This window comes from Sprattus sprattus, assembly GCF_963457725.1.
Source record: "Sprattus sprattus genome assembly, chromosome: 19".
NCBI classification, from domain to species: domain Eukaryota; kingdom Metazoa; phylum Chordata; class Actinopteri; order Clupeiformes; family Clupeidae; genus Sprattus; species Sprattus sprattus.
Window position 1 is genome coordinate 24,357,356 of NC_137917.1, and position 27,781 is coordinate 24,385,136.

The following is a 27,781-nucleotide window of genomic DNA, read 5'->3' on the forward strand; positions in this document are numbered from 1 at the left end:
GCTATACTACATTAAGGTCCCAATGTTCTGTTATTCGCTTGTGCAAAACCAGGTGCCTAGTCGACATCAGTGCCCAAAGACTGCCCATGATGATTAACCATCAGGGTGGCATTATGACTCAAAATTAGTCTTTCTAACGGGCAACGTGTCTGACTTGTAGAGTTCCGTTTTAAACCAACAAACCATTAATCTATCAAGATCTTCAAATGTCGGCATGGTCTTCATGTTCTACCTGTTTACTGCAGTTTTCATCTCGCCCCTTTTCTCTTGAAAAATCCTGACAGTTGGGATCCAGACCATCTAGTTTTCTGTTTACAAATGAACTTAAGTGCCGCATCCACGAGCAAGCACCGCCTGGTTCTCCATTGTCTCTCTGTTCATGCTAATTTCATTAGATCCTTCTTAATTGGTGCTGATTTGAGCTAGCTGTAAGTATCGAGTTGGAGGCAGATTAAACTAAAATAAAGTTAGTTTGAACTAACTGTATAGTATTTGAGTTCAGTCGTATTTTGAGTTGCTGGCAGTTTAAACTAAAATAAAGTTAGATAAAACTAACTGTATAGTATTCTAATCTAGTTTTCTGTTTACAAATGCACTTTAGTGCTGCATCCACGAGCATGGACCTAATGTTTTAAATGTGGACTTGACTGCGGCATATTTGTAATGCAGATCAGCGAAGCCCCCTGGGTCTTTGATATTTGATAATCTTTTCGAGAGGTGGTGTCAGTGCTGGACAGATGGCAGATTGATGTGAAGGCCTAATGGGCCAGGCTGTATCTCGGTGAGCAGCTGACCAGAGAACGGATCTGTGCCGCATCTGAGCCGGATCAGGGCCGCATCGGGCCCAGAGCCTCCCTCACGGCCAGCTGCACTTTTGCATGAAGTTGGCTGTTGCTAAGTGAGGAGTCATTAGTGTAGATTTGCTGAAAGCATCTGTTGAGGACAGATCTATTCGAGCCACTGGTATTTCATGTACGAGCTTAGAGTAATGGAGATGGAAGAGGCAGATGTTTGTGGTCCAACTTTAGTGCCTATAAGTTCCTTCTAGTTATATCAGGAAGAGTGAAGTCAAAAAGTCAAGTATAGTAAATAAAACAAAAAGATTATAACCAATGGCTTTTCTATGTAGCCATGTATGTATGTATGTCACTTAAAGTCAATCTCAGGCACACCTCTATCTTCATCTCTTGTGATGTGTGAGCTTCTGTTTCTATTTGCGTTGGATTAACTATTATTAGTTATGTATGACAAACATATGGAACTTTACCATTGGTTTTCTCCTACCAGAAATTCAATAAAAAGTGTACTAAAAGTTTCAAGCTGAAGTATTTTTTTCATTTTCAATGATCGAAAGTCACTATTATTGGTTTATTTTAACATTTCATGGGAGATTGAAAAACGCGAAGCCCACTGATGCAGTCAGACATTCCCACGGACCTTCTTGGTTTAACCTTCTGAGCTACTAAAAGGTAGTTAACTGGCAAGTAACTGTTTCAAGCTGAAGTCTTGGGTTCGTTTTCAATGAAGGAGAGTCACTATTATTTGTTTAACATTTCGTGGGAGTTTATTAACAACTTAGCCTTGATTTTACTGTATAAACGCGAAGCCTACTGATGCAGTCAGACATTCCCACGGACCTTCTTGGTTTAGCCTGCTGAGCTAACGTAGTCTTGTGTTCGTTTTCAATGAAGGAGAGTCACTATTATATGTTTATTTCAACATTTCGTGGGAGTTTATGAACAACTTAGCCTTGATTTTACTGTATAGACGCGTAGCCTACTGATGCAGTCAGACATTCCTAGGACCTTCTTGGTTTAGCCTGCTGAGCTAACGTAGTCTTGTGTTCGTTTTCAATGAAGGAGAGTCACTATTATTTGTTTATTTCAACATTTCGTGGGAGTTTATGAACAACTTAGCCTTGATTTTACTGTATAGACGCGTAGCCTACTGATGCAGTCAGACATTCCCACGGACCTTCTTGGTTTAACCCTGCTAAGCTAACATCTCCCTTCCCTGTGGTGGTTGCTAGGCTGAGCTAACGTCTTCCTTCCCTGTGGTGGTTGCTAGGCTGCCTGTGTGCCCGTCATGCTCAGTAATGGCTGGGAGCTCCCCTTCTCCGAGGTCATCGCCTGGAACACGGCTGCCGTCATCGGGGACGAGAGGCTGCTGCTACAGGTGTGTGCCTCACCTTTCAGTCTCCTGTGCTCTCTTTCCTTCACTCTGTCTCTTTCCTTCACTCTCTCTCTTTCTCTCTCTAGCTCTCTCTCGCTCCATACTCACACACTCCATACTCACTCACTCACTCACTCACTCAAGCACTCACTCACACACTCACTCACTCACACACTCCACACTCACACACTCCACACTCACACACTCCACACTCACACACTCCATACTCACACACTCCATACTCACTCACTCCATACTCACTCATTCACTCACGCTCTCATCTTTTCTTTCACTTTATCGTTCTCTCTTCCCCCTCAGCCCAATTCTTGCGGTATCTCTCCGTCCCAATCCAGATGACCTCATCTCACTTATGTGCGCTGTCAGTCTTAACCTCCATATTCTCTACCTCAGCCACAATCCATCCCACACTCCCCATCTCCACTCCCACTAATCTCACACCTCATCTCGTCTCGTCTCGTCTCCACAGCTGCCACATCCGTTCGGGCAGCAAGCCACGTTTAGCCACGCTATATCATTCTGCTGGCTGACGAGAGAATCCATATAGCTTTAGGTGGTCATTATCAATAATTGTCCGTCTTTCTGTTTCGGGTCTTTTCCCCCTTTCCAACTCCTCATTAACAGGCTTGGCCTGAACACGACATGTTTAAAAAAAAAAAAAAAGTGCTGCTCGGAGATAATGGCACGAAGGAAATTGGTCTCAGGAGGTGCTAATGCTAAGAATTTCGTCAGCTAGCTTCCTTACTGCCCTTGAGCTGAAGGGAACCACGGGGTCTGGGCCCCTGGCAGCTGCTGTCTGAGTAGGATGGCAGTTATAACTGTATGTCATAGAAACACTCCTCCCTGAGGGTGTCATTAGCTGAATGGTGGTGTGGTGAGGGTAACGGCTGCCGAGGAGTTCGTAATGGAAGCTGCACCGCCTGGTTCTCCATTGTGTGTCAGTTCACGCTAATTTCATTAGATCCTTCTTAATTGGTGCTGATTTGAGTTCAGTCATAGTTTAAACGAACTGTATAGTGTTGAGTTGGTGGCAGTTTGAAATTAAATAAAGTTAGTTTATACTAACTGTATAGTATTTGAGTTCAGTTGTTGTGTAAAACTTACTGTATAGTATTTGAGTTCAGTCGTTGTTTAGACTAACTGTGTAGAATTTGTGTTCCATTGTAAAAAACAACTTTATAGTATCGAGTTGGAGGCAGTGAAAATGCTCTCAGAAGGTTGCTCTTACATACATGATTCTCTCTCTCTCTCTCTCTCTCTCTCTCTCTCTCTCTCATATGCGACGTACAGCTATGCTCTTTTCCTCGCTCGCTCTTTCATTCTGTGTCCCCCCCCCCCCCCCCCCCCCCCACATAAATGATCAGTTAAAGATTTGACAAACACAGAGGTTAATTGCCTGAGTAATCCGCTCTTCTCGCTCTCTCTCTCTCTCTCTCTCTCTCTCTCTCTCTCTCTCTCTCTCTCTCTCTCTCTCTCTCTCGCTCTCTCTCTCTCTCTCTCTTCTCTCTCTCTCCCCCCCCTCTCTCTCTCCATCTCTCCTCCCTGGACAGATTCCCTCCACGGTGCGCTCCATCCATCAGGATAAGATCCTCTCGCTCCGCCAGCAGACCCAGTTCCTCTGGGAGGCCTACTTCTCGTCCGTGGAGAAGATTGTCCTCACCACTCTAGAGGTGAGTGAGCGGGGAAAGTGGGGCCCATCAATCAACGTGAGACAGCGGCACCAGAACTAGAAAAAAAGTCGCGGCACAGCGGACCCACCCTGTCGGGGGGTGAGATCGGCACGAAACACAATGTCCTGTTGCTCCGCAGATGTGCCAGAGATCAAAGCATAGGCGGTCTCCCTGGTGTGTCCATGTCACAGCCCAACCATGTGATTGTGATAGCAGGGGGCCAGATGTGACTCGGTCAAGTCCACCTCCGCTTCCCAACCCCCACACCACCACCACCATCAGCGGCTTGCATTTTCACACCCTGACATGTTCATGGCATGGCCTGGCTTAAAGATATGGGGTGGGAGGAGGGGGGCGGGGCTTATAAATGCGGAGGTGGACTTGAAGCCACAACAACATGTGTTAGAAGCACATGTTGTCGCCGGGCCCGCGTCCTACATCTGGCCAGTCAATCATGTGGCAGGGTTATTCCTGAAAGAGCAGTGATCCAGAACCGCCCCAAGTCCCCCCCCACCACCCCCACGCCACCCCTTCAACACCCAGACTCTCGTTACACCAGTCTATCCCGAGAGGAAGTGCTCCAGGAGATGACTGCCTGGAGGTAATAGGACACCCCTCGCAGTCTCACGCCCCTTGTATCAGTGTCCGCTAACGGGAACAGGTGTCTCTTGAGACCAGGCTCATTTCGTTTCGGACGGAGCCCCTCAATCGTTGTTGCTGTGTTTTGAGTTTCTGTGTCTTTGACATAGCTGGCGTGACCCGTGGCTATATACAGTAGCTTCGTTCTTTTCACGGCCCGCGCTCTAAGTTTAGTCTTTAACAGTACAGGAGTTATTTTCACCATGAATCTGAGGTGTGTGTGTGTGTGTGCACACCCACACGCACGCGAAAATATCCCAGATTATTTTTCTTCTACTAGTTGCTAATAAGATGTCTGAAATGGCCGCCAGCAGCTGTTATTGAGAGATTATTTTTCAGTTTGACAGAAGATGATGGATTTTTCGCTGAAATGAAGTGTTTCCCAGTAAAGGTTATTCATGTTCTGGCATGATTTCATGCATTGTGGATAGGCTAGTCAAAAAGGTGATGAATAATCATATCTTCATCCATACATTTTTGTTGAGTTTTACATTTAGAAAAAAGTGATTTGGATATTATGGATTCCTCAATATCTTCTGGAAATAGTTTATGGCAAAGGACTTGGTTGACCTTGATTCTTTTTTTCTGTGTGTGTCTGTTTGCGTGTGCCTGTGCCTGTGCATATGTGTGTGTGTGTGTGCGTGTGTGTGTGTGCCGTGTGTACACATGCACACGTGTGTGTGTGTGTGTGTGTGCCGTGTGTACATTGTACGTGTGTGTGTGTGTGTGTGTGTGTGTGTGTGTGTGTGTGTGTGTGTGTTCCTGTGTGCTGCTTCGCTCCTCCCTCTCAGATCATCCAGGACCGTGTGCTCCAGCATGGCTCCAGGAGCAGCCTGATGTGGAACAGCCTGCCCGGGGGCCTCTTCACCCTGCCACAGTACTCCTCCAACCTGGGCGACTTCCCCTTCTTCTACTCCAGCCTGGGTGAGTGTGTGTGTGTGTGTGTGTGTGTGTGTGTGTGTGTGTGTGTGTGTTCCTGTGTGCTGCCTCAGTACTCCTCCAACCTGGGCGACTTCCCCTTCTTCTACTCCAGCCTGGGTGAGTGGAGGGGCTCACACACTGACGATGGCGCCTTAGACCGAAACGCGTCTGGAAATAAACTGGTCTAAATATCAATGAGAAAAGCTTGAGAGTGCGGTTTTATTCTACTCAAAGTTAACATTCTTTTACTCGCACCCGAAATCGCATTTATTTTTTGGAAGTAGAGCGCGCCTATCCCTACTAATGAGTGGAGGGGCTCTCAGCTCACAGCTCCTAACCCGCCCTCAAGCAACACCAGGCATGCACAATCACACACAAGGATCGGCTTCATCCCTGCAATGATCTAATATATCTGATCTAGAGGGAGGGACTTTTCCACTGCATGGATCAAATTCATCTGCTACAGGGATCTAATTCATCCTCTACAATGATCTTTGACATTCTAGGGCAGAGATAGAATATATATCCAATATAAGCATCTAATATATCCAATACAGAGATCTAATGTATCCAATACAGAGATCTAATATATCCAATAAAGGGATCTAATATATCCAATACAGGGATCTAATATATCCAATACATGGATCTAATATATCCAATACAGAGATCTAATATATCAAATACAGGCATCCAATGTATCCAATACAGGGATCTAATTTATCGAATACAGAGATGTAATAAATCCAATACAGGAATGTAATGTATCCATTACAGGGATCTTATATATCCGATGGGAGTGTTGGTTTAGTCAAAGGCATTAAACAGCAAACTACTTAAGGACAGAACATTTAAGCTGTAGCTGGTTGGTAAAATTTGGCTGGTATTTCGTTTCCCGTGACTGCTCACATCTGTCATATATCTTTTTGATATATTTGACCTCGATCAAATATGATCAATTACACCATTATTCCTTTGGTTTTATTCTTTGGATAAAAGATGTGCCATGTTGATGTTCAAATTTGGATGTTTTATCCATTACAACAGCTCATTTAAATGTCTTTAAAAAGGCTGATCAGAATAACTTTTGCACTGGTCAAGTGATTATGGAATCAAAAGCGTTGTCTTCAGAATCAGCCCATAGGCTATAATACAGCCCCTCTGTCTGTCCTGTTCATTTCAATGCGGTTTGCTGTTATATTAGTTAAAACAGCATTATTTCACACTCGTCTTCCTTAGTGTGCTCGTGTGTGGGCAAAGGTAAACACTGGGGTGTAATTCACATTGATACCTCTGTGAATTACTTGGTGTAGGCTTTCATCCATTCATTTATGTGTCACAGAGACTCCAGTTCAAAGTGACCACAGCGAGCCAGAGCCAGACGATCTCTCTGGTTTGATTACTTTACCTTTGCGCTAGGCAAACTTTCCTCTGGTAACTGCCGACCTTCGATTTGTTTTATTGTTTACATTTTTAAGCCAATCTTCCAATTAAGTTCGAGCACACGGATCACTGTGCTGCTTTTGCATCCTCGTTTTTATGCCGCTCACAAAAATTAAATAATAAACAGAAAAAAGTAAAATAATAATAATAATAATAATAATAAAAAAAAACTTTCCCAGATGACTCAAATGGGTGGCTTGAAAGTCTTCTAGCCGGATCACAGTAGAGATGAAAGGTGTGAAGGGACGAGCCAATCAGACGCAGGTTAATTGTGGAGGAGCCAATCAGACGCAGGTTAATTGTGGAGGAGCCAATCAGACGCAGGTTAATTGTCTGAAGGTGTTGTGGGTCTGCAGACGGCCCTCCCCCTTCTCTTGAGTTTGTGAACGTGGTAGGGAGCCTTTGAGCCCAGTACTCCTGATTCTTTAAAAAGGCATCTGTATCAAAGTGGGGTCCTTAGGGTCCTCTGCATAGCTCTTTCTTTCTTTCTTTCTTTCTTTCTTTCTTTCTTTCTTTCTTTCTTTTTGCTCCTTGTTGTTGTAAGGCCTTTCATCCGTCCTCTGTATTTCGTCTTCATTTCAGTATCGCTTCGGCAATATGCAGCCAACACTTCTAATAACAAAACCTGGAAACCGGAGGGAAAGAAAAACAGACTTCATCAGCTATTTTTCAATAATGCAGAATGTGTGCTCATTTTGAGTTTTGGAATTTTTGATCAAATATAATGTTTTTGTTTGTTTGTTTGTTTGTTTGTTTGTCTCCTGGTTTGGGACCACCTCAGGCAGCAAACCGCTTCCTAAGTTCACGGCGGTCATCCATGCCGTCACGCCACTGGTGTCGCAGTCCCAGCCCATCCTCAAGCTCCTGGTGGCGGTGGCCAAGTCCCAGCACTGTGCCCAGGTATGCCACCAGACCCCCCCTCCGCCCCCCGATAGTTGCTGTCTCTCTGGGGGACAGACGACTCAGGGGTGCCATGTCCGCACCTAAACACAAACAGAGGATTAAGCCAAGGTGGATTTGGAGGACCAGAGTGTATGTGTGTTCTTATTTAAGCACTGATGTCAGCGACCACCCCAATTTTTCAAATTGACAAAAACTGACACTTATCCCTCTGTGATGAGGTATGCTGTCGATAACACCGGCGTGCGCTTTCAGGAGAACCGTTTAAATCATAGAAATGGGAAATAATTCGATGCTAGGCATAATTCATCCGAAAATAAAGCAAAAAGCCAACAGTAATATCCATCAAGAGGGACATCTGATCCAGCCACTGAGCCACTGAACTACTGTAGCTGCTGCCCCCACACCAGCCCTGTTCCCTGGAGGGATTTCTATCCTTTGTGATGACCTTGCTCAAATAAAATACTCCAGAGATGCTAGAAATGGGGTGTAATCTTCGTCTTCCTGCTTAATTCCAGTCACCTGACTTGCCCCCAATCGTGTCCCGGGAACAAATTGAATAGAGTGAATGTACGAAGACTAAAATGGCACTGATTAGCCTTAGAGAGCTCAATCTCAGACATGCGTATCGCTTCATCCGTTTGATTTGTGCTGCGTGTTGTTAAATGGCCAGGATCACGTCTGACTTCTGGTCTCTTTCCCCCCTCGGCCGCTCGGCCCCCGCAGATCATCGTCCTCTGGAACTGTGACAAGCCCCTGCCTGCTAAGCACCGCTGGCCGGCCACCGGCGTTCCTGTCATCGTGATCGAGGGGGAGAGCAAGGTGAGTTACCTCCCCCCTACGGGGGCAAACACCGCGGCGCCCTGGCACATCATTAAGACCTGAATAGAATTAACTTTATTTAACGTCAGCCATGAATGATGATGGCAGGGCTACCCACAGAGTTGGCAAGCTGTCAGAGAGAAAGAAAGACTTGGAAGAGACTCGTTTCAGGAGCCACTGCTCTGCTGCATTGTGGGTAAAGTTTTTTTTCTTGTTGTTGTTGTTGTTGCTTCTGCAGGTGATGAGTAGCCGCTTCCTTCCCTATGACAGTATTGTAACGGACGCAGTGCTGAGTCTCGATGAAGATACTGTTCTTTCGACGACGGAGGTACTTTTTTTTACCATCCAATAGTCAACAGGGTGCTTTTTAAACATTATGATCTGGTCGCTTTTGATTATACTAGTTGAACTGTAACAACTTAAACCTGATGAAGAAGGTATGGTGAATTTGACAGGAAGACCAAAATGATAAACAATAGAATAGTATGTGCATGATGAATGTCCTGACAGGAAGAAATGTATTTGTTTTTATGCAGGTGGATTTTGCCTTCACTGTATGGCAGAGTTTCCCAGAGAGGATTGTGGGATATCCAGCTCGCAGTCACTTCTGGGATCAGAACAAGGAGCGCTGGGGGTACACCTCCAAGTGGACCAATGACTTCTCCATGGTGCTGTCAGGAGCGGCTTTTTATCACCGGTAAACACACAGGACCTTGTGTGTGTGTGTGTGTGTGTGTGTGTGTGTGTGTGCAAATCATTGGTATTATCTGACCTTGCTTGTGTATCGGTGCGCATTTGTTGAGCCCCGAAAGGTCAGAAAAGTAATGTAAAGCCGGATTGTAGCGGGAATATGGACCGAAATTATTGAATATTGAGTGAAACGTCATTGATTAGTCAAAGTGCTCACTTTGGGTGCAGCTGGCGCTTATCCCAGTCATGTCAATGGAACACTTTGTCCCATTTTAAATTGTGTTCATTAGTGTTTTTTTGCCCTAAACCCACCAGTCACCCCTAGTGTGGCTTCCATCCTCCTCCCCCCCTGACCATTATTCCTCGTCTCCCCAGATACTACAACTATTTATACACCAGCTACTTGCCAACCAGCCTGAAAAGCATGGTGGACCAGCTCTCCAACTGTGAAGATATCCTCATGAACTTCCTGGTATCGGCCGTCACCAGGATGCCCCCCATCAAAGTCACCCAGAAGAAGCAGTACAAGGAGACCATGATGGGACAGGTAATAATAATAATAATAATAATAATAATAATAATAATAATAATTCATTTTATTTTTAACGCCCTTTTCATTCAAAAGAATCTGAGTGCCTACAGGTGACCGCCTTGTCTGTGTGGCTTTGAGCTGGATCCTATACATTTACATTTACACTTACATTTACATTTACACTCACATTTACATTTACATTTACACTTACATTTACATTTACATTTACACTTACATTTACATTTACATTTACATTTAGATTTACATTTACATTTAGTCATTTAGCAGACGCTTTTATCCAATGCGACTTACAATGTATACACATTTTGCATTTACACTGATGGCACACTGCACATCAGGAGCAATGATGGGTTCATTGTCTTGCTCAAGGACGCTTCAACAGGGAATTAAACTAGCAACCGTCTGATTACTAAACGACTTCTCTACCTCCTGTACCACTGTCGCCCCTATAATCCTATCCCTGTACTCTCAAATCCAAAAATCTATCAAATGACGAAAAGCACTCCAAAATCATTTTTCATAGAGCCAGTTCCCCCGGAACCCTTTAGCAAATTGAGTCATTTTGAGCGCTCTTTAGCCGGCAGTGGTGTCATGAACTTTCATCCTTAACAGCTTCAGGTAATATGCATAAGCCGAAGGCTCGTGCAAGTCAGATTTAGTTTTTGTTATGAGCTTAACATACACTTCCTCTGTGTCGGTCTGCAGTTTGTATCTTTTGCCTGCTGGATGAATTGATTTATTTGAGTTAATCTGTTCTTAATCTCTCGATACGCAGTCCAGTGTGTAGTTTGGAGCGGAGTCTATCTCTCTGACGAATCCCACACGAACAGGACACAAGACATTGCGGCAAAAGTTCTCAGCATTGTTTTCTTTTCTCGTGTTCTCGTCCAATGTATTCAGCAGATGTGCCAGCTTCCGTTCCCTGCTGGAGGTATTATTAAATGTTTATGTTGGGAGTGAAGCATTGATGCTGGCAGACTGCTTTCCCCCCCCCCTGTTCGACTCGGGTCTCGAAGCCAGTTGCTTTACTCCTTGTAGATTTACTGATCCACGGCTAACGTTATCAGACAAAGTCAAATAAATAAACCATTCTAGTAGCCGTCCAGTAGTGCCTCTTCCTTTAGTCTCTGCCTAACAATCCTGCTTTAAAAAAAATAAAAAAAGGGAATTTAATGAGAAATTCTGTGTGTTTTTCTGTGTGTGTTTATCCCCCTGCAGACCTCCAGAGCCTCTCGCTGGGCAGACCCTGACCACTTCGCCCAGAGGCAGACCTGCATGAACAAATTTGCCAGCTGGTTTGGCAGCATGCCCCTGGTGCACTCCCAGATGAGACTGGACCCCGTTCTGTTCAAAGACCAGGTGTCCATACTGCGCAAAAAGTACAAAGACATCGAGAGACTCTAGTTCTAGCTCCCTCCCGTCGGGGGCCTGATTTAGGTCTTCGTGGGGCAGACGTGGGGCCAGGGGTTCGACCTGAAACCCTCGTCAGTGTTAAAGGAGGGAGCGGCTGGGAATGAAACAGCTCTCACACACTCTCTCCTGCACACTAAAAAGGGTTAGTGAGAAGGAGACTCGATGTATCCTGCGCTTGCCTTTTGTAAAGAGGTTTCCGATGCGTGGCTGCTCTGGGCAGCTTGGGGCAAACACATCGTTTTTTTTTGCTGGACACAGAAAGCAGAAAACGGAAAGAGTGAGATGTACACGGAGAGTGGCTCGGTTATTCGTTAAATTATTACCATCAAACACGAGATGTGTTGATGTTGAGCCAAACCAAGCAGAATGCCCTGGGAAGTGGTCTATCAGTATGCAAATAATTGTTTGTACTCTTTGAAGTTTGTTTTGTTTCTCTACACTGGCGTGTTAGAAAAAAGTCATTTTCTTCTCTGTCTGCTGGTATCACGCAAGGAAAACAGAACTATCGTCTGGCTTCCACCCCCACAAATGTATCGCCAATGACGACGGTGACTATGACAACGCAGGCAGTGGCGAGGAACAGCGCGGACAAACAGCAACAGCAAAATCAGATGGCTGTGACACGGCACGCTACATAGCACAGTTCACCACAGTCTGTCCCCTCTTTGCACCTCTCTTGTGTCCTCTATGCAGAAATCAGAACTGTTACTGTTGAGTGGTTTCACTTTTTTTTGGGGGGGTGTTTGTTTGGTGTTATACTGTAATGTGGTGTTCTCTGTGAAGATCTTTGAGGATGACCATTGCACGGTGCCTGGCCTTTTCACATACTGTGGTTCTGGGAGACTAGACGGGTCGCTGCGAGGAAGAAGACCAAGAACAACGAAAGCCCATCATCCATGCTGCTCATGTTTATTAGTCCCCCCCCCCTAAGTAGCCTTGCGTTTTATACATCCTGACATGACTGACTTTTTTTTTGGCCAATAACAGTTGATAACACTACCCATGCTTTAGAGAAATGGCCTATCGGACAGACTTGAGGTCGTTTGCTCTACTGGTTCTAATCCCTACATCTCAAAAGTTCCTGCAAAACTGGACAAATACAGCTTCAATAATCCTTTTAATCCCCGTCTTTCCCTGTTTGTGCAAAGAGCGCAGAGTAGGGTAATGGAATTGAAATTCAGGACCCAATTTTTAGGAATAGACCTACAAAAGAAAAGTGTTTTCTGTTTTTTTGCCCCTAAAAGGCTGCTTTCAAACAGAGGGCAAGGTAGTGTATTGTGTTGAGCCTTGCCGGGTTTCTCTGTTCACGTCTAAGAATGAAGATATGCTTTTGCATCACATGCATAATTAATTGATTCTATTCTGATTGGCCTGCAAGTATCACTTTTTGCCCCCTTCTCTAAACATCGTTTTTGGACCATCAGGACTGATAAAAGCGTACTGCAGTGAGAGTGGTGTCCTGGAACATTCTCTGTATTGGCTCACAGGTATTTGAATGTCTGGTGACTTTAAGGAGTGCTGCATTTGAGGCCTTGATCCTACATATGATCCTAAATATTGACCAACACATCGCCTTATCTTGTATTGCCATCCATAGGAATACATGTACACCTATCCATTTTCTTTAGCAAAAAGCATGGTCCCCTATTCAGTGCAGTCTAGCAAGGGTCCCCTATTCAGTACAGTCTGGCTTGGTCTGCCTGAGGTGTTAAAGCCATGGTGGTCCGTCTCCTAAGTTTTATAGATTTTAGCAGCATTCAGTATTTTGTTGATTTAAAAAAAAAAAAACCTGGTATCTGCTCAGTGAGTTAAGTTCTCCTTCAGTCACTTTATTTATGACTGTGTCATGCCTTTTTATCACACAGTAACAAAAAACAGTTAATAGTCTCAACCCTCGCCTCCTTTTAAAAAGCGTTTTAGAACAAATGTTAAATACAAAAACATTGTCCTTCATCTCATGTGTGCGTGCGTGTGTGAGTGTGTGTGCGTGTGTGTGTGTGTGTGTGTGTGTGTGCGTGTGTCTGTGCGTGTGTGTCTGTGCGTGTGTGTGTGTGTGTGTGTGTGTGTGTGTGTGTGTGTGTGTGTGTGTGTGTGTGTGTGTGTGTGTGTGTGTGTGTGTGTGTGTGTGTGTGTGTGTGTGTGTGTGTGTGTGTGTGCGTGTGTCTGTGCGTGTGTCTGTGCGTGTGTGTGTGTGTGTGTGTGTGTGTGTGTGTGTGTGTGTGTGTGCGCGTGTGCGCGTGTTGTGTGTGTATATAACTATAAATATATAAACTTGTAGGTATATTTATTTTTGCAAAAGAACCTAGATATTACTGAAACTTTTTATTATTTTTTTTCCAAGGGGAATTGTACATGGTTGTAACATCTCTTGTCATTTTATCACTTGTTGCCTGGCTTGTTGCTGGGGAGGGGAGGGGGGGGGGGTTGAAATGGCACACACCTCACCTCTTGACCAATTTAGAAACGGGTCAAGAGCATTCATACCTGTGGCTAATTTAGTTAGCTAGCTGGCTAGCCAACCAGACAGCAGTGGCTAGACTTTTTAAGTGCTGCATTCTTGGATGTCCAGTGACCCACCACAATTTATACTGCCCTTATTGTCAGCATATCGTGCCAATGGCTGTGTTTTGTTTGTTAGTAGTTCAGTTTCCCCCATTCCCTGATATCACATTTCCAGTTGAAAGTGATGCACATAAAAAGCCACACCACTGCTTTATGGTTTATCGAGTTGTTGACGATGGTCGGGGCTGTTAAATTGTTCCCTGCTCCTCACTAACCCACTAAGTAAAGTAAAGTAAAGCAAAGCAAAGCAATAGCTTGGGAAGAAAGGGTTGCCATTTTCCTGCGTGTGAGGTTTCTAGGTAGGGGTGAGGAGAGGATGTAGGAGACCAGACTCCTCTAACCCTCTAGTATTACTCTGGGCATATGAAGGCATGTGCCCGGAAATCAGCTGTGAACAAACATGGCCGAAGGTACAAGGGGACAAAAACAACACTTTTTTAGGACTTCTTTTTTGTTCGTTTCTCTGACATTGTCCCTGAGGTCCTTGCGCTTGCATCTTTACTATGAGTGGTCAAAGCACAGGTCTGTTTGATGAAGCTGTGTTGGGTCAGTGGAGTAGAATCTTTAGGCCTGTGCCCTGCCCTGCTGATATCCTGAAAATTATTTGAATGTGCCTTTGATGGAAGACACTCCTATGATTTTTATTAATTTCTCTCGCTTTTTTGCCTTTAACACAAAGATCAACTCTTTCATTCTTCTGAGTTTGCAGACTGGAATAATTCTGTTTTTTGTTTTGTTTGGTTTTGTTTTCACATTTCATGTCCAATTACACATAAAAGTGTTTTTTAGTTTACCTCGTCTAACACTGGAAATGTTTTGACTGACATTCCTTGTCTCATCGTAGGAACACTTCTCAGCGCTTCTTTATGTTTCTGTCCATCGCGCTTCTGTGATATCAGTTTGGTGTTCATCAGACCTTTTTATGTTTTTTTTTTTTTTTTGTTTGTTTTTGTTTGTGTTGATGTTGTTTTTTCAACGTCTTGCTACTCCCTTCCCAATCCCACGATTCTTGTCCTTTCACTCATTTATTTTACAGAGTTTAAAACAATAATAGAAAATATTCAATTTTTTAAAGACTGATTTTATAAAATAAATAAACAAATATTTGTTACACTTGTGGCCAAGTATTGCTTTATTTTTTTAACCATGGTCTTTTTCTAAAATGTTGATATTTCATTACAGTTCTCCAATACTTGCCTTTTCTAGCATAGCAACTCTGTGTTGAGTAATTGCAGAGACCTCCACAGCTGACCGGGATCATGAATATTGGAAAGCATCCTTACACTCTATGGTAGTGTAAGTCACATCATAGGCTACTCACACTCTATGGTAGTGTTTCTCACATCCTCACACATTCTGGCAGTGATTCTCAAATCATGGGCTGTGTCAGCAGAATGCTGCTGCAGGCCCTGAAGCGGAGAGCCAGGTACACTGATGGTTGCCATCTATTTTCATTGAATGAATAAAACAAAACATTGAATATAAATTTTAAGAATATAAAATTGCACTATGGTGCCTGAATTTGACCAGTCGGCTGGGCAAATGTTTTTTTTTTTCAAAGTAATTTAATAAGGGAGACCTTGAACATTGCAATGGATGCTCCCACATAATTGAATTCTAATAATAACTTCTGTAATATTAAGTGAAGGCATTATGGAATACATACTGGCAGGCACAAGAAAGAAATGGACCATCTTGATATGTAAAATTATAAATTCTCTTAATCAAACCATCACTGCCTTAATTACGTATGTGAATTGAGGAGGGGGCATCTTTTACACCACATGCGCTTCTCCTTGAGCATACCATGCAAGTCTGCCCTGGTTTTCTGTCCGACTTTGCATATTTCTTCCCAAACAACCATGATGAAACATACATGTAGAGTCAGTACTCACTCGGCTGAGCCAAATTAAATAATGCCTCTGCCTGTCGGTGGCCAACAAAATCCCATGTAAATCAGCCGCTGCGTGTCCAAACCTCAGTTTAGACACTCTTTAATAACAGCATGGGAGTTGATCCCCCCCAAGGCCCTGTTGCCAGCAGCCACGTCTGTGCTGGGTTCACAGGCTATAGCCATGTCTGTGCTGGGTCCACAGGCTATAGCCATGTCTGTGCTGGGTCCACAGGCTATAGCCATGTCTGTGCTGGGTACACAGGCTATAGCCATGTCTGTGCAGGGTACACAGGCTATAGCCATGTCTGTGCAGGGTCCACAGGCTATAGCCATGTCTGTGCTGGGTTCACAGGCTATAGCCACGTCTGTGCTGGGTCCACAGGCTATAGTCATGTCTGTGCTGGGTTCACAGGCTATAGCCATGTCTGTGCTGGGTACACAGGCTATAGCCACGTCTGTGCTGGGTTCACAGGCTATAGCCACGTCTGTGCTGGGTTCACAGGCTATAGCCACGTCTGTGCTGGGTTCACAGGCTATAGCCACGTCTGTGCTGGGTTCACAGGCTATAGCCATGTCTGTGCTGGGTTCACAGGCTATAGCCATGTCTGTGCTGGGTACACAGGCTATAGCCATGTCTGTGCTGGGTACACAGGCTATAGCCATGTCTGTGCAGGGTAACAGGCTATAGCCATGTCTGTGCTGGGTACACAGGCTATAGCCATGTCTGTGCTGGGTACACAGGCTATAGCCATGTCTGTGCTGGGTTCACAGGCTATAGCCATGTCTGTGCTGGGTACACAGGCTATAGCCATGTCTGTGCTGGGTACACAGGCTATAGCCATGTCTGTGCAGGGTAACAGGCTATAGCCATGTCTGTGCTGGGTACACAGGCTATAGCCATGTCTGTGCTGGGTACACAGGCTATAGCCATGTCTGTGCAGGGTACACAGGCTATAGCCATGTCTGTGCAGGGTACACAGGCTATAGCCATGTCTGTGCTGGGTACACAGGCTATAGCCATGTCTGTGCAGGGTACACAGGCTATAGCCATGTCTGTGCAGGGTACACAGGCTATAGCCATGTCTGTGCTGGGTCCACAGGCTATAGCCATGTCGGTGCTGGGTCCACAGGCTATAGCCATGTCTCTGCTGGGTTCACATATAGATAGATAGATAGATGGATAGATCGATACTTAATTAATCCCCAGGGAAATGTAGGTCATCCAGTAGCTTATACACATATACACTTATACACCTCACTGACAGTGTGTAACCTCACTTCACTGTGTGTGTGTCACTTCCCTGGATGGGTTAAATGCAGAGGTGGATTTCAGAGGGTGTGTGTCTACACCACCTCTGCCATAGAGAGGACTTTCACTTTCACTTTTTTACTTTCATACAAACATAAATCAAATATACATAGGGAGAACCTATTCACACGGAGCGTTTACATATACAGGAATGGGTACAGAATGATTATGACAGTATGGATAGGGTAACGGGAGCTAGGCTCCTCTCTGATGAAGGAGTGTAACTGCTGAAGGAGTGTTGTTCGGTTGAAGAGAGGCAGCTCTTTCACTGAGATAACACCACAGGCGCAGTAATTAAAGCGCTTCAGATTAGGGACATTAACATATCATTAGTAACTTGTGTGTGAGACATTGCTTTGTTGAATTTTGGAGGAAAAGTGGATTCATTTCAGAACTTCGGAACAGAGATAAACTGTCAGGCAGGATTCCCCTCGCTAAACGTGCCTGTTGGTCTGTGGGACTGTTACGATTCCTGGTTGGGATTCGAACAGAATTGGTGGCACAGGGCACATTAAACTAGTTCTGAGTCTCTCCTCCAGTTCCCCAATGCAGACGTTTGCTGTGGCATAGGCCATGACATTTGACCAGAGAATGTATCGATTCATACTATGTTCTGCTTTCAACGTCACGGCACCAAAAACAATGCTGATTGTGATTTATGTGACAGGAGATACTGTATATAACGTACAGTTTGGTGATCCTGTGGAAAGACTTCTGAAATAACTTTGTATTATTTATCTTTTAGGCCATTTCTCTGAATCAGATACATTTAGTATACTAGTGTCAAATCCCAACAGGTACTGACACCATGTACTGGCACATTTTGTCAGGTAATAAGGCTTGACTCCTGTCTTGAAGAATAATTAAAAGGATTTCCTTGAATGTGACCCACATGTTAAGCAAGTTCTCCCTGAACTTAATTACAAATGTACTGCCTGTACAAAAATATGCTTCTCTTTGATTTTGTGGCGGCTTCATTCTCCATTCGAGGAGAAAGCCAAAAAAGACAGCAAATCAGAATCAGAATCATGTTTATTGGCCAAGTACATTTTCATACTGTGACTGTTCCTGTGTCTGGTGGTTTTTGGTGTGCAGGGATCTGTTGCTGTTAAATAATGTTTCATTAGCTCAATGTCCTCTCAACCTCCAGAATATTCACGGCCGTCGCTAATCACAGTCAGATCTGGCAGTGCCACATGTAAAAATCTGTCTGAAAATCTGCTCTCCGTGACCTGTGCAGCCTCTGTGGTGTGTTATGCCTCTCAGTCTCGGATGGTTCAGTCTTTCTCTGACATGTTTTTAATTTACGGCTGTGTGAATGATGCATGAAAGGTCGTGTGATGGCCCCCGTCTCGCAAAGCTGTCTCATAACTTTGATAATTATTTCCCCCGTTTTCCGGGATCTCCTCTGAAGCTTGTAGTTGGGTGGCTGTGGGAGAAACCGCAAGGTCAAACAGGGCCACGGACTGCGGGGACGCCATTTCCATTTGTGTGAAAAGAGAGTGCTGCTCTTAAATCTGATTGCTGTCCAACAAGAGGCAGACAATCTGGGATGTATAACTGGGCTTTTGGCTTCTGCTGCTGTGCTGATCCTGACTCTGGGGCAGAAGAAGTTTCGACTGCCATCTTTTCTGTTTCACTCTCACTGTCTTCTTCGCTAACATGAAAATAATAAAGAAGCCGTTTCAATGGGCTTCTAAAACCATTAGAACTGAGAATGCAACATTTAATAATAATAATAATACACCACATTTATACAGCCATTTTCAAAGTTCTTAAAGACGCTTTGCATATGGGATAAAAGGAAAAAAATAACGGTAAAAAAGAGAGAAAAGAATAAATACATTGGGTGTGTGGGGGGGGGGGGGGGGGAGTTGGGGAAGGCAAGGCTGAAGAGGTGGGTTTTGAGAACCTTTTGAAATTATGTGGGGGCATTGAGTCTTATAAGCATATATAGATATAGGTTGTCTGGGAAGTCCCGCCCCTCTTTTTCCGGCCAATAAGGCGGCTAAACCAACTTAGTTCAGCATTGTAAGGATCCTTGGAGCCAATCACAAACTGGCTATTGGCTACCTGGCGCGCCATAGGTAAATAGGTGTGTTAAACAGGTTTTTCAAAAACCTATAACGAATATCAGTTTATTCCGTTTACATGAGCACTAGAATAACCAGATAGTCTAACTACAAAACCCGATAATAATCTGTTTTTATAGTGTGCATCTAAACGATCTCAATGATTAAATTGAAAACGGAATGCAAAGTACCTGTATCGTTGGTCTGATTGGTTAAAGGAGTGTCCAATTACGTGACTGAAGTGGACCTCTATTGCGTAGTTCGCCAGACTAAAGTCCGAGGTATACTCAGTTAAGGAGTATGAATTGCTACGTGCTTACGCGTTGCGTTGGGGGTGTGAACAATAGGCTTGCGTAAAATGGCGCAAGTCTAGAAAAATCGCCCGACGCACGCAAGACGTGAAAAGTCGCACAAGGGTCGCGCAAGGGGCTTGCAGGGCCTGTTGCGCTTACGCTTACGCCTCTGACCATAAATCGGCCTTATCTGAGCAAATGAAATGCAGTGAAGGTGGCGGGGAATTCCCAGACAAATATATAGGCCTACAAGGAGTCGAACACACACACACACACTCACACAGATCCACTCAAACAGACTGAGTTGTTAACTACATTTTCCAGGCCAGGGCTATGCTTTTTGTATACGTGCTATGAGTAAAAGGTGAGCAGTTTGAGAAGATGTTTGATGACCAGCGGGTAATTTCTTTCATCAGACCAACAACATGTTCCTCTCGTTTATACATGACAGAGAATGCTCTGACTGACGAGCATGTGCCCTTTTCACACCTGAGGTGACTTTGATCGCTTCTTGACAGATGTTAAGAAATAGGTCCAACTTCACACAGATTGTGCAACACAGATGCCTGTTGGCAGTGCCAGGATATGTCTGGGGGATTTCCATTTCAGTGTGCTGTGAAATGTAATCTGCTAAAATAAACATAACTTGTTTCAGAAACACTGCATGAGTTGTAAGGCTTAGATTTGAACACAATAGTGGGATAAGGGCTAGGTTCAAGGCTCTTACAGACTAGGAGAAAAGAAAAAAAGCTGCCCGGCAACTGTTTTATAAAGCAAATGAAACCATGAAAATAAGGCCGTCACATACTGTCCAATTCAGTATCAAACATTTATTAATGAAGGGACAGTTTGAGGTGGCTATAGTCTAATTGCCTCTGTTCAGAATGAAAGGCAGGTTTGCTTGTTTAGGCTCTGGGCTCAGTTAAGCGCCTAGAGGCAATTGTATTGTTATGGCGCTATACAAATACAATTGAATTTAATTGAATTTGCACATTTTACAATTACCTTAGTATGAAATAATTCAAATACGTAAAAGAAAAGACCTGGGCCTACTAGTTCTTGAAAACAATACTGGCCCTTCCTTCTCGTCGCAAAGGGTAAAAAAAAAATGCATTTCAAATTTTACCTTTGCAGTTGAATGACCCGTTATTAAAACAATATCGCCCTCTGTCATCAATCAATACCAAGCACACTCCTGTTCCTTTGTGTCAGTCAGCTGAAACAAGCTCCTCCCACACTCAAAAATTTTGACTGTAAACATCCAGCCGATTTTAAAGGACGAAAGCTGGCGCCATCTTGCTTGTTGTAATGAATAAGCCAGTGGAGGGAAAATACAAGTGACTCCAGTTTCCGAGAAAAAGGGGTGAAATTGGTAAGTGTTTCCTACTCAAAATCACAGCAAAATACTATTAAAATTAAGAACTGGTGTTGCTTAGGGAATTTTCAGGCGATATGCTCTAAATTCTGTTTTCGATAGCTATGCAACATGGTTTGCAAACCGGATAAATTTGAAAACAGCTAGCTATGCTTGCAAACATCGATAGCGCGTCATGTGGCTAACTGTTACTAGCTAGGTTAAGAATCGGCTTCCGTAGTCACGAGTTTGCTGTGTAAATTCACGGAATGGGTCTACTTAATATTAAGTCCAGCTGTTAAAACATATACAACTATAATCTAGGCACAAACTAAACTAAATATTATTTCATAAATGAGATCCTGTTTTGAGCTAGCTTGCTAGTGTGCTGCGAAGAGCCCTAGAGACATACCCATCGGCTAAATAGCTGGCTAAGCTACAGGCCAACAGACCTGTTGCGCGCTTTTTTTTTGCATAATGCGTTCCCGAATTTTTTGTTTCATGTAGTGTTTACAACGATGAAATTACAGATATTATGTTGGAATGTAGTCACCACATCGACTCCAGTGCATGTATTTAGTTCCATGTTTAGCTTAAGTTAGCCTTGTACGGCTAGTTGGCAAGCCCGTAGCTAACCAGTCAGCTAATAATTAAACGTTAGCCTTCAACTTCGCAGTGGATGTAGCAAGCGTTAGCTAACCATCAACCTAATTAATGTTTCATGCATTGTGATTAAGAAGGCTGTGGTGGCCTGGAATGAATGCATTAGGTTAATCAATTGATTTGCCAGTCAAGGACGGGTTAATATGTACGACCAAGTCTGTAAAACATTTCCACATAAGCGAGATAGCCACGGAGGTTGCTAGCCAGAAAGCTACGGTTAGGCACCGACAAATCGGTGTCAGGGACGTCATCAGGTGATGGATTTTCCTTATGTCTGATCATATGCATGGTACACATGATGTGTTGTTATTTATTTTTGCGTTATTTATGTCATTAGGTTGTGTGCTTTATTACGTGTTCCAATACAATACCATGATGCCGGTTTTGTCAAGCTCGAGTGACTACAGTACCATGCATGATTTGTCATGGCCCCCATATTTCTGTCCAGTAGTGCTAGGGTTGGATCTGTAACTGGGTTCTTGGGCAGAACACTGAATACTTGTACTAAAAAGAAATGCAAATATTTCGTTTTAATGTTATTAAAATAAGATTGACATTCATTTCAGCCCCCGAAGGCGAAATCGACCCTGCCGCAGTGAAACCAACCGGGGGCAATGTTTTACGCCCACTTCGTCCTCAGTAAACGTGGGCCGCTAGCCAAAATTTGGCTGGCGGCCCACTGGGACAAGAAGCTGACCAAAGCCCACGTCTTCGAGTGTAACCTGGAGAGCAGCGTGGAGAGCATCATCTGTCCAAAGGTAAACAACTTTTTGGGTCCTTCTCATATTATGGTTGTTCTGTTTTCCTGTATTTGGACAGCAGTGTCCTCATACTATGAGGCTCATAGCATGCAATGGTTTTGGGTCATTTTATTGCTTATTAATAATTGCTAGAGTGAGAAGTTGGTCTCTTTAGGTTTATTGACGAGGTTACATTTAAAAAAAGATTTTTTTCCCCCTATCTCGCTAATCTGATCATCTTCTCTGTTATTACTTTTCTCACAACTTGTCTGTTTGTGTTGATGTGTTCAGGTGAAAATGGCTCTGCGTACCTCCGGTCACTTGCTGCTGGGTGTTGTCAGGATCTACCACAGGAAAGCCAAATATCTCCTGGCCGATTGTAACGAAGCTTTTATCAAGATCAAGATGGCTTTTCGCCCAGGTATGGTAACAGCTGATGCAAGTAACAGAGCCATTCAGAAGTGGGTATTTGTCAATCGAAGAGCCGCTAAAACAATAGCGGAACCTCCATAAACAGCAAAAACTACTTGTTAGCTTTTTGTCTTATGTGCCCTGTGTTTTCTCCGTTTCTCTTCCATTTAACTGTATGCATGTCCTAAAGATTTCATTGTTTTGTCCCCTAGGTGTGGTGGACCTTCCGGAAGACAACAGGGAGGCTGCCTACAATGCCATCACCCTACCTGAGGAGTTTCATGATTTTGATCAGCCATTACCTGATCTTGAGTGAGTATTTTTGTCTTTGGGAGAGAGCATCTTCTCGGTCAGTTCTTCATTCACTGGCATTTTTCGACCGATATAGTTTGGTGTATCTGAAGTGTGTGGTCTTTAAATAAAAATATGTCTGGAGTGTTTTCCCGCGTGTGTCCACAACAAACTTAAATGTTTATTTTAGTTTTTTGGGGTGTGTTTGCCCGTGTGTGTTCCTGCAGTTACTAATGATTTTTCTGCTGCTTTGAATCGTTTCCACAGTGACATCGATGTGGCTCAGCAGTTTACCCTCAACCAGAGCCGCGTGGAGGAGATCACCATGCGGGAGGAAGTGGGCAACATCACTCTGCTGCAGGAGAATGACTTTGGTAAAGTAGTGCTCATTATTGCGCTCTCATGGTTGTCCACCAAGATCACTGAATATCTGACTAATTCAGTTTCAGTTTGCTTATTGGATTGAGAGGGACAGTGTACATTAATAAACATTGAAATGTAAATGCACCCAATTATAGCCAAAAGGCTAGTTTCCATTGGCAGTCCCCCTGCCAGAATGAAAAAGGCTTAACAACCTACAAAAAGGCATTAATGTATATATCAAACATAACATTGACAATAAAATCAAAAATAAAATACAATAAATGTTTGACTCCGTTGGACCTCAGGTGACTTTGGCATGGATGACCGTGAGATGATGCGCGAGGAGAGTGCCTTTGAAGTGGACATCACGGCCGCCAACTCAAACCTGCTCCTGGAGTCGGAACCCGGCACGACCAACCTGCCCGATAAGTCCCAGTTGGACTATGACGACTTTGGTGACAACGACTTAGGCAACAGCGATGGGGGGATTTTAAGTAAGTGATTTTTTTTTTTTTTTAAGTTTTGTTTTTCCTTAACTGTGATGTTTGATGATCATGGTGGTTATGGGAAATGTATTTGATGTATTGCTTTCATAAACCAGTGTGATTTGAATTGGGAAGTTGACAACAGAACATTCTCGACTACAATCAGTGTCAAAAAGTTTCTTCTCTATGATTGCTGAGGTTTGGTCACATAACCCAAATGGGCAGGGAGATTTAAACAGTGAGTTTGAAACATCTAAATGAATGTATTCAAACCAGCTGAGTGAGTCACAGTGGTGTATATTAATGAGGAAATCTTTCTGAAAAACAGCACAGCTGTAAGCCCTGCTTCTGTATTGGGGCACATTTTAGTACCCCATTTCAATCAATCAATCAATCAATCAATTAGTTTATTTGATCAAGAGGGTCTGTGTACATTCATGAACATTTAAGCTGTACACGCACCCAATTATAGCCAAAAGGCTAGTTTCCATTGGCAGTCCCCCTTTTCATTTTTCCATTTCAGAGGTTATACTTACTAATCACCATGTTATTCCTTTCCTCTCTAGTGGATAAGCTTCTCAGTAATGAGGAAGGTGGGGGTATCTTTGATGAGCCGGCCGTCGCCCCAGAGCCCATTCCTCTGCCCTCGGGTCCTGCAGATGATGAAGATGACTTTGATAGTTTCTCCCGTAAGTTTCCTCAGTTTATTTAATGCTCGTTTACGGTTCATCCTCTCATTAGTTCCAGCACCTCCAATTTGTGCCAGATTTTACATTACTTTACGTTGCGGTTATTTATATTTTCTATACTGATACACGCTGCTGTGTGCTATGACGAGTATCATTGGCATTGTTTGTATGTGATTTTCTTGAACATTTGCTTCGCCAGTTGTTAGATGTTGACTTTTGTGGGGTAGTGTCTCGCTCTCATTCTTACATGTATCGGAACATAAAAACAGGTAGAATATGGTTTTGTCTTGCTGTATGTCTCTAATTTTTCTTCTGGATGTTTCCGTGTAGCCGCTGGTGGTCCTGACAGCCCGGACTCTGGCCCTGCGGAGCCCCTGCCCACCATGGCAGACCACACAGAGCAGACCACTCTGGTCCACAACGAGGAGGAGGCCTTTGCTCTGGAGCCCATCGACATCACTGGTGAGAAATCGCAATGTTTGGTTAGATGTCATGGAAGGCACTAGAAGTCTGATGGATAAGTAGAGCCAAACAAGCTTTATCACATCACATAAACAGGCTTCTTGATGTTGTTATTGGTGGATTCCGAACTACTCCTGGGTGTGAAGCTTTAACCAACACTTGTACTCTGACTCAGTAATCCCTGCATACTAAGATATAATAATAATGATGATGATGATGATGAATATTATAGTCAAGGAGACCAAGGCCAAGAGGAAGAGGAAGCTGATCGTGGACAGCCTGAAGGAGCTGGACAGCAAGACCATCCGCGCTCAGCTCAGTGACTACTCCGACATCGTCACCACACTGGACCTGGCGCCCCCAACCAAAAAGCTGATGATGTGGAAGGAGACCGGCGGAGTGGAGAAGCTCTTCTCTCTCCCCGCCCAGCCCCTCTGGAACGGCAAGCTGCTCAAGGTGAGGATGTTGACCTGGAGCAGTTTTCAATGTGTGGCATTAATACGATTTGTAATCGATGCAACTAAGCTTGTTGCTGAACATATTGCTATTGCTATAGTTATTTTTTTCTGAAAAATAAGTTTGCGATTGAGCTAATGCATTATCTGTTATAAGCTAACATCTTTGAGGGCACACGCTAGTTCTAATCTCTTGCGTGCCTTGTGGCACATAAGGCCTCAATTGAGGGCACGAGCATCGAAGTGTTTTAGTGAAAGATCTGGCTGCTGACGCTGTCGTTCTTTGGGGGGCACAAGCATGGAAGTGTTTTGGTGAAAGATCTGGCTGCTGACGCTGTCGTTCTTTGGGGGGCACAAGCATGGAAGTGTTTTGGTGAAAGATCTGACGCTCTCGTACTTTACCCAGATGTTCACGCGCTGCCTGACCCCGCTGGTGCCGGATGAGCTGAGGAAGAGGAGGAAGGGAGGCGAGGCTGACAATCTGGACGAGTTCCTCAAGGAGCTGGAGAACCCAGAGGTTCCCCGTGTGGACGACCTCATGTCCCACACTGGCACCATCATTGGTGAGCTCCGTTCTATACAATTCACATCCACAATGAGGGGAAACCTATCGCCCCCCCCCCCATACTCACTGAAGTGGTGTTTATGATGAGGCTACCCTCAACCTGGCCATGGTTAAAATTACGGTTCTCTTACGGAACTTGCTTTTTAAATGAACTGCCACCGAATGTCTTATAATCTCCTCCATCTCCCCCTCCAGACCAGACCATCATGGAGGAGCCCAGTGTTCTGCAGCCCTCTTCCATCGAGGGTAGCAGGACCACCCTGGACGAGACCCTGATGCCCCCACCCTCACGGCAGCGCGGACTCAAGCGCAAGTCCAACGACCTGGAGGCGACCCTCCCTGTGAGTCTGCACGCCTGTTTTATTTGTTTGTTGTTAAGTTGCTTATAAGTTGCTTGCTCCGTTTATTATTATTTTTTATTTTATTTTGGTCATTCAATTTCCATTTGGACCATTGATTTGGGTTGCGTACATTCTGTGAGTCTGCAAGCCTGTTTTGTTTGTTTGTGGTTAAGTTGCTTGTTTTCCGTTTATTATTATTATTTATTTATTTTAGTCATTTTATTTCCATTTGGGCCATTGATTTGGCTTGCGTACATCGCACACGATCGGTCTTTTTAATCGCTATGCGCTGCTGCCTTTGTCTGAACCAGCATCCTCATCGTTGCCCTACTTGTTTTCCTCTCCTTGCAGATGGTGCCTGTGGACCTGCCCCTAGACCAGTCCGTGCTGTCGGTGGGTCAAGCCGACCTGCCCATGCCCGAGGTGTCCCTGCCCCTGGACCAGAGTGCCGAGAGCCTCCTGGTGCGCGAGCTCAACATGGAGGAGGAGAAGACTAAGGAGAAGAAGGACGACGACGAGGAAGAGGAGGTGAGCCACCACTCTGCGCCCCGCCTCAGATGCTTTTCGGTGTTCATGACGGACCTCCATGTGTGTACCTGTGTGCGGATTTTTAAAGTGTTCCTTTGTCTGTCACAGGAGGAGGAAGGTCAGGGGACGGACCTGGAACAAGAGGAGAGGCGCTGGAACAAGAGGACCCAGATTATGTTGCATGGCCTGCAGGTAAAGAGACTCATGCTAGTTTGGGTGTGGATAGACTTAAAGATGGCAATCTTGAATTTTGTGATGAAACATTTATCACTAACACTAATGTGTACTGATATTGAGTCCTTTTGACAGCCATGGAATCATTAATCTGAGCTTAATAGACGGTTTGCCACCCACCTCCATCAAGAACATATGTTAAAATCTTGTTTCCTATGTTTTGTGTGCATCATCAGAGGGTGTTAGCCAAGACCGGACAGACCACCATCAGTCTGCTGGAGATGTGCAAGGACAACAACAAGAAGCAGGCGGCTGCAAAGTTCTACAGCTTCCTGGTGCTGAAGAAGCAGCAGGCTGTGGACCTGAGCCAGGCCGAACCCTTCAGCGACATCATCGCCACGCCGGGAGCAAGATTTCATATTGTATAGACAGATTCTTCTTCCTTTTTTTTTCTTTTTTTTTTTTAAACATTTTTCTTTGTAGTTGGAATTTTATACGTATAATATTGTTATTATGATATTGCGTGGATGGGGGGCGGGGGGGTTTGGGGATGTTTTTACCGTCAAAAAGATCATGCCGTTGTTTTTATTGTAAAGTCAGGAGAGCGGGTGTGACGGCAACAATGCATGTTTGATATCCAGCTACTTTGGTCCAAACCTGTCTCTGCCACTGGGACTAGACGATAGTGTTTTGTAATTCATTTGCTAACCAGATAAAAGTTGGTGCAGTTACTTACTATAGTCAACCATGTTCAAGTTTTTTTTATCTTTGTTGGGGGGTAGGGTGGGGTTGGATGGGTTGGGGGTGTTTTGCTGTTCTGCCTCTGAAATCTCAAAGCACTAGGACCATTTCCTGTTTTATCATTAAATGTACAGCAAAAAAATGTCTT

At 44.2% G+C, this 27,781-nt stretch overlaps 2 protein-coding genes across 2 annotated transcripts in view; both read left to right on the plus strand.

Moving 5' to 3' along the window:
• The window catches only part of LOC308380179 (exostosin-1a), a 47,544-nt gene extending 34,316 nt beyond the window's left edge, over nt 1-13,228 (plus strand). Inside the window, exons 3-11 of the mRNA XM_080857452.1 lie at nt 2,068-2,175; nt 3,741-3,860; nt 5,291-5,423; nt 7,645-7,763; nt 8,490-8,585; nt 8,824-8,913; nt 9,122-9,282; nt 9,651-9,822; nt 11,047-13,228. Of these exons, the coding sequence (XP_080713578.1) occupies nt 2,068-2,175; nt 3,741-3,860; nt 5,291-5,423; nt 7,645-7,763; nt 8,490-8,585; nt 8,824-8,913; nt 9,122-9,282; nt 9,651-9,822; nt 11,047-11,232 (1,185 nt within the window). The 3' untranslated portion in view covers nt 11,233-13,228. The remainder of the gene's footprint in view (nt 1-2,067; nt 2,176-3,740; nt 3,861-5,290; nt 5,424-7,644; nt 7,764-8,489; nt 8,586-8,823; nt 8,914-9,121; nt 9,283-9,650; nt 9,823-11,046) is intronic.
• A 7,432-nt stretch (nt 13,229-20,660) lies between these two features.
• LOC308381032 (double-strand-break repair protein rad21 homolog A-like) lies at nt 20,661-27,418 on the plus strand. Its single transcript, XM_080858528.1, has 14 exons — nt 20,661-20,743; nt 21,955-22,146; nt 22,420-22,549; nt 22,752-22,851; nt 23,098-23,204; nt 23,499-23,687; nt 24,245-24,367; nt 24,698-24,829; nt 25,062-25,285; nt 25,691-25,847; nt 26,045-26,190; nt 26,542-26,718; nt 26,827-26,910; nt 27,129-27,418. The coding sequence occupies exons 2-14, from the start codon at nt 22,003-22,005 to the stop codon at nt 27,318-27,320; spliced, it is 1,905 nt and encodes a 634-aa protein (XP_080714654.1). The 5' UTR covers nt 20,661-20,743; nt 21,955-22,002; the 3' UTR covers nt 27,321-27,418.
• Nucleotides 27,419-27,781: the final 363 nt, after the last annotated feature.

What these genes read in the sequence shown, in the direction of transcription:
- LOC308381032 (XM_080858528.1), top strand. Translation starts at nt 22,003, where the DNA reads ATGTTTTACGCCCACTTCGTCCTCAGTAAACGTGGGCCGCTAGCCAAA. An exon ending in CCACACTGGCACCATCATTG is followed by an intron (nt 25,848 to 26,044) that starts GTGAGCTCCGTT and finishes CTCCCCCTCCAG; the next exon opens with ACCAGACCATCATGGAGGAG. An exon ending in ACCTGGAGGCGACCCTCCCT is followed by an intron (nt 26,191 to 26,541) that starts GTGAGTCTGCAC and finishes CTCTCCTTGCAG; the next exon opens with ATGGTGCCTGTGGACCTGCC.